Source organism: Hypomesus nipponensis, chromosome 13, assembly GCF_054491055.1.
Source record: "Hypomesus nipponensis isolate SF chromosome 13, ASM5449105v1, whole genome shotgun sequence".
In the NCBI taxonomy this organism is placed as follows: domain Eukaryota; kingdom Metazoa; phylum Chordata; class Actinopteri; order Osmeriformes; family Osmeridae; genus Hypomesus; species Hypomesus nipponensis.
The window spans coordinates 1628190-1635000 of NC_140373.1; the positions used below are offsets into that span (position 1 = coordinate 1628190).

At 52.8% G+C, this 6811-nt stretch overlaps 1 protein-coding gene across 5 annotated transcripts in view; it reads right to left on the bottom strand.

The window, feature by feature from the left end:
• Positions 1-2546: 2546 nt before the first annotated feature.
• Positions 2547-6811, bottom strand: part of spata20 (spermatogenesis associated 20) — a 17814-nt gene continuing 13549 nt past the window's right edge. For 4 of the 5 annotated variants that reach the window (XM_084669613.1, XM_084669614.1, XM_084669616.1 and 1 more), the window contains one exon: positions 2547-3552. In XM_084669613.1, coding sequence (XP_084525739.1) covers positions 3370-3552 — 183 coding nt within the window. In that variant the 3' untranslated portion in view covers positions 2547-3369. The remainder of the gene's footprint in view (positions 3553-6811) is intronic. The other variant, XM_084669617.1, reaches the window with a different exon arrangement.

The window sequence follows — 6811 nt, forward strand, 5'->3', positions numbered from 1 at the left end:
TTGATCTCTCTTCTCTCTTACACACACACACTTCCTCAGAAAACCTCTTCCCCAAAAGTTTCTTCTTGAGGAGAACTCCTGGGGAAGCATCAGCCAATTAAAAAAGCATCTGAGTATTAGAGCGGCCAATCACACTTCTCCAGAATGTAGCAGCAGCCAATCAGACAGTAGCAGCTCCAATCCTGGGGCTGTGACTGGACCAGAGTTCTCACTGTGACATGAAACTGTGAAACTCAAAGAGAATAAAGAAAAAAAAATATGTATAAGAAATAAATATCACCTTTACTTCCCTTTATTACTCTCTCATCCTCTCCCTCTATCCCCCTCTCTTTTCCTCTCTCTCTCTCTCTCTCTCTCTCTCTCTCTCTCTCTCTCTCTCTCTCCTCTCCCTCTCTTTCTCTCTCTCTCTCTCTCTCTCTCTCTCTTTCTCTTTCTCTCTCTCCCTCCCTCTCTCTCTCTCCCTCTCTCTCCTCTCCCTCTCTCTCTCCTCTCCCTCCCTCTCTCTCTCTCTCTCTCTCCTGGCATGTCGCTGAGCCCCATGTGGCCTCATTACCAGACATGCAGACAGAGCAGAGAGTTCACACACACACACACACACACACACACACACACACATACACACACACACACACACAAATGCACACAGTCACACGCACACACCCCCACAAGCATATTAAATCACCTCACAGCATAAATAGAACCTAAATAAATTAGACAACAGACAGAAACATATAAAACAGTAGAGAATAATTCAACTCAGTGTTTCTGAGAACCACACGCACACACACACCTGAACAGGTACACACACACACCTACACAAACACAGAAGGGAAACAGTTTCTGTTCCTCTGTGACATGTGGGTTGCAGTTTCATAATTACCAAGGCAACAGGTTGCTGGGGTGAAGCACTAATCTCAGTGCTGCTGCAGAGCTGCATCACAATAACAAGAAGCACAGGCGATACTTCAACCTGTGAATGAGGATGTGTGTGTGCGTTGAAGAAATGGACTAGGAAGGTATGATCTTGAGGGAGAAAGAAAGATAGGGAGAGAGGGAGGGAGAGAGAAAGAGAGAAGGAGGGAGAAAGAGAGAAGGAGAGAGGTAGAGAAAGAGAGGGAGAGAAAGAAGCTTTGCTAATGTGACTGAAACATCAGGGAAAGTCTCTTTGAAGAGGGAGGGAAGGAGGGCGAAAGAAGTAAAGAGAGGGAGAGTGAGGGAGGGGGGAGAGGTGGAGGGAAATAAAGAGAGGAGAGATGGGGAGGCAGAGAGAAGAAGGAGAGTTGGTGAGGGGAAGGGAGGAGAGGGGGAGGGAGGCAAGACAGAACAGGAACACAGAGCCTTCTCTACCTCCATCATCCCTCCATCCCCTCTTCCCCTCCCTTCTCCCCCTCGTCCCACTCCATCCCTCCCCTCTCCCCCCTCCATCATCACCTCCTCCCCCTCCATCCCTCCCCTCTCCATTATCCCTTTCTCCTCCTCCATCCCTCCCCTCTCTCCCCCTCCATCCTTCCCCCCCTCCATCATCCTCTCTCCCCCTCCATCATCCTCTCTCCCCCTCCATCCCTCCCCTCTCCCCCCCCTCCATCATCCTCTCTCCCCCTCCATCCCTCCCCTCTCCCCTCCATAACCCTCTCTCCTCCTCCATCCGTTCCTCTCCCAGTCTACCAGTGTGTGTTCGTTGTTCATCTCTAGGCAACCAGGCCCATGACAGTCCTTTTCCCTCCTCTGAAAGGGGGGAGGCAGAAGGGATGGTAACCGAGTGGGCCTGTGGTTCAGCAGTGGGCCTGTGGTTCAGCAGTGCGTTGGCGGAACTGTTCTCTCTCTGTTTATTCTTCCGTCTGTCCTTGCGACCAACAGACAGCGGTGTGTCTGTGTGTGTGACTGGTTGCTTCCTGGATTTCCCTTCTCTCTCTCTCCTTTGTTTTGTACTCCGTTGCTAGCTCAAACACAATCTTTCACACACACACACACACTCTCACATACACTCTTTCTCACACTCTCTCTCCCCCCTCACACACTCCCCCTCTCTCCTTAGTTCCCCTCTTCTTCTATCGCTGTCTTCCAGGTTCAGGAGCTGGACCTCCAGGGAAGCCGTCCCACCTCCAACAGCAGCACCTCCATCTGTCTCTGTCACACACACACACACTTTTCTTTGTCTCACATTGTCTATTCCTCAAACACACACACAGTCTATTTCCACCTCTGAAATACACACTCTGTTCCTCTCCTTCACAAAGACTGTGTTTACATTCCTCAGTCGGTAGACTGCAGGGCAGGAGTGGATCTGTTATCCCAGCCTTTGTAGCTGCTGTGTGTGTGTGTGTGTTCGATGGCTGTGTGTGGGCATGCATGCGTGTGTGTGTGATGACAAGTGTATGTGGGTATTTATAACCTAAGAAGACCAGTTGATGCTTGCTACAGTTCACCCGTCTCAGATTCAATGTGTGTGTGTCTCAGGGACAGCTACCGTTCTCTGCGATTTCCTCCCGGACTTCTTCTATGTTCTTCACTCAGAAGGCAGGAAACAAGAAGCAGGAAACAGGAAGTGTGAACCTAGGATATTCAAGTATCTTTATTCATCCAGTGTCAGAGGTGTACAATGTTTCACACTTCTTGCGTGGGGGGGTGGAGGGGTGGAGCTGGGATGGTGGAGGTGGTGGTGTTGGAGAAGGTGCTATCAAAAATTAGTCGGCTACATGCACATTCATTCATCCTCCTATCCACAGACCACACCCCCATCAGACCACACCCTCCAAAGCCACACCCACAAACCACACCCTCCAAGGCCACACCCCCAGAGACATAACCCCCATTAGGCCACGCCCACCACAGCCCTGGAGGTCTATAGCTTGTAGGCTTGTGATCAACCTGCTGGTGTGTTTGTGGTTGTCTAACACTGGACATCTACAGTACGACTGAGCTCAGCTCTGAGTGTGGCCGGGGGAGCCACCCGCTCCAACAGGAAGGCCGTAGCCTGGGAGAGAGACTCTGCAGTAAAGCTCTCTGTTTGTTAGGCTAATGCTAGGTAGGCTGACCTGTCAAAGCACCTACCACAGAGCTGGTAGAGGGAAAGGATGTTAGTCGTAGCGTAGCACTGAGCCAGTAATATACTGAAACTAAAGCAGGCTAGAGTTAGGCCCAGCTAGACCGAGATACACCAGGCTAGGCCAGGATAAACCAGGCTAGGCCAGGCCACGCCAGGCTATAACAAGGGTTTTGGAGTGAAAGCAGTGTAGGGCAAGACCAGACCAGTTCAGACCAGACCAGTTCAGACCAGACCAGTCCAGACCAGACCAGTTCAGACAGTCCAGTCCAGTTCAGAGTAGTCCAGTCCAGTCCAGTCCAGTCCAGACGAGGCGTGTCTCTGGGTCAGTCGGCGTGCGTGTCCAGCAGCAGCTTGCGGAGCTCCTGAGGGTTGCAGGTGGGCGCGGCGCAGGTGAAGTCCTCACACACGTACGCTGTGGCCACGCCCCCCCGCCGAGTGAGGGAGGAGAGGCGGGGCAGGCGCTGGGACAGGAAGCTGTCATCGTCCCCCTCCACCAGCATCAGCACCTGGAGAGAGACAGGGGAAAGGGGTGAGACAGGGGAGAGGGGTGAGACAGGGGAAAGGGGTGAGACAGGGAGAGGGGTGAGACAGGGAGAGGGGTGAGACAGGGAGAGGGGTGAGACAGGGAGAGGGGTGAGACAGGGGAGAGGGGTGAGAGAGGAAGAGGGGTGAGACAGGGGAAAGGGGTGAGACAGGGAGAGGGGTGAGACAGGGAAAGGGGTGAGACAGGGAGAGGGGTGAGACAGGGAGAGGGGTGAGACAGGGAGAGGGGTGAGAGGACAGAGAAAGAGGGTGACTGTGTGTGTGTGTGTGTGTGTGTGTGTGAGGGGCTGTGCTCTGGTCAGCCACACAGACCTATCTGACTACCCCGACCGCCCAGGAGATACAGTCTGATGTCCTCACCATTCACCGGGGCTGTATGTGTGTGTGTGTGTGTGTGTGTCAATGGGGGCAATGGAGCGTCGTCAAAGCGCTGCCCTGTGGCTGCTTCCTGTCAAGCATGTGTCACTTCCTGTGCCCTGTCACCACCCCTGACTCACCAGAGAAAGGAGGAGAAAACAAACGACAACATCAACATGACAGATATGAAACAGGAGGGGTGGAGGGATTAACTGATAAAGATTTTTGTTTGCTAACATCAGGCTGGACATGCTCGCCTCAAACACAAAGTGGAACAAGGTGACCAGGTGGTTTGGAACTGGTCCTGTCACAGTGTGCTGAGAGGAGGACAGCCCAGACTGTTTGGAACTGGTCCTGAGGGTCAGTGACTACAGCTGGACAATGAACTGTGACAGGATACAATGGATTTCAGCTCTGGCACACACACACACACACTTAACACACACTCACTTCCACACACACACAGCACATGCAGTCACCTACTTCCACACACACAGTCATGCTAGAAGGGGGACACTGGTAAAGAACATGATGGAATGTGGGCAGAAAAGCATGACCGTTGCTATGGAGACAAGAAAAGGATTTCCCCGGCCTATTGGACCCTTCCTGTAGATACCTCTCTCCCTCTCTCTCTCCCTCTCTCCCTCTCTCCATCCCTCTCTCTTCCTCCCTTCCACCCATCCAAACATCAACAGCAGCCTCTCTATAGACCACGAAGGAGACAGACTGTGTGTGTGTGGTGTGTGCACGTGTGTGTGTGTGTGTGTGTGTGTGTGTGTGTGTGTACTGTGCAGACTGACAGCTGGTTACTGTCCTCATAGTAACATTGCAAGAATTATTTGTGTGTGTGTGTGTGTGTGTGTGTGGTGTAATGTGCGCAGTTGGCTGCACATGACAGCACAGTGAAAGTCCCACAGGCATTACCCTCTCACACTTCAGGCAAGCCTGCCACTGAATAACCCCTCTCACACACACACACACACACACACACCTCTCAACTGCTCCCTGACTAGCCTAGCCTAGCCTAGCAGCATCACCCAGGGAGGGCTGCAGCTAACAAAGCATAGCATAACTGTCACTAACACACTAGCTAACCACCTGGTGAGAGAAGACAGAGAGAGGGAGGGAGAGGGGGAGAGAGAGAGAGAGACAGAGAGAGAGAGAGAGAGAGAGAGAGAGAGAGAGAGAGAGAGGTTCTATAAGACAGGGTTTCATACAGCCATGCGTGAGATTTATCTTCCATTTCTCTCTCCCTCACACACACACACACACACAGGGACCAATTCAGGCACTGCAACAACCGGGCATCTGGTTTTCCCTCAGGGAACAAACACACACACACACACACACACACACTGCGTCTCTCTCTCTTGTACACACACACACACACACACACACACACACGCACCGCATCAGGGACACATGCTAACATCAGCAGTCAGCCGTTAACATCGCCCCCCAGCTACATTTCTTCATCCCCTGTTCAACAGTAGAGAGGGATGACACAGAGAGGAACACACACACCACTCCCACTGCAAACAACACAACATAACACACACACCCACCCAGAGACAGAGGACTGCATACTGGTTAAGTCTGCTGTAATCCTTACTGCTGTCTGGAGATGTTGTTAGCTGATCTCCAGTCTAACCCTTCTCACCCTCTCTCTGCACATCCTCCCTCCTTCTCTCCATCCCCCCTCCCTCTCTTCCTACCCTCTTCTTAACCCCTTATCTTTCTCCTCCCTAATCTGTCCTGTTTTTCACTTTACCTTGCTCTCTCTCTCTGTGTCTCTCCCTCTCTCTCTCATTCTACCCCCACCCCCCCCTGCCCAGTGAAGCAGCAGAACAGTCTCAGAGGTCTTGTTAAAGAGGCACAGTCATTTGTCTTGTGTGTTCTCCTGCTGCTTCTTACCCTCTGGAGAGAGACCACAGCGCACCCCTACCTTCCTCTCTCTCCTGACTCTCTCTCTTCCTCTCCTCTTCAGTCCTTCTCTCTCTCCTGACTCTCTTCCTCTCCTCTTCAGTCCTTCTCTCTCTCCTGACTCTCTCTTCCTCTCCTCTTCAGTCCTTCTCTCTCTCCTGACTCTCTCTTCCTCTCCTCTTCAGTCCTTCTCTCTCTCCTGACTCTCTCTTCCTCTCCTCTTCAGTCCCTCTCTCTCTCCTGACTCTCTCTTCCTCTCCTCTTCAGTCCCTCTCTCTCTCCTGACTCTCTCTTCCTCTCCTCTTCAGTACTTCTCTCTCTCCTGACTCTCTCTTCCTCTCCTCTTCAGTCCTTCTCTCTCTCCTGACTCTCTCTTCCTCTCCTCTTCAGTCCCTCTCTCTCTCCTGACTCTCTCTTCCTCTCCTCTTCAGTCCTTCTCTCTCTCCTGACTCTCTCTTCCTCTCCTCTTCAGTCCCTCTCTCTCTCCTGACTCTCTCTTTCTCTCCTCTTCAGTCCCTCTCTTTCTCCTTCTCCTGTTACAGCCGGTCTCCTCTCTTCATCTTTCTCGTTTCCCAAGACCTCCTCTGACCCCTTCCAGACTGGTTGAAATACCACCCCTAGTCCCTCCCTCCACTATCCTATTCTCCCTTCCTCCCCTTCTTCCACCCCTTCCCTCCTCCTTCCCCCCCCCCCACCCTCCCCCCACATCCACCCTCTCTACCAAACACCAGCCCCCCGAAGCCTCACCAAGCACCAGCCAGACGCACAGGGGGACAAGTAATTACACCCGCCCCCCCACCACACACACACACACACATCTACCCCCGCCCTCACAGCCCCCCCTCGCCCTCACAGCCCCCCCCTCTCCCTCCCCCCTCCCCTCCCCCAGAGTAGGTTGTTCTGGACGGGGGACAGGGAGGAGACACATCTGGACCCTCTGTC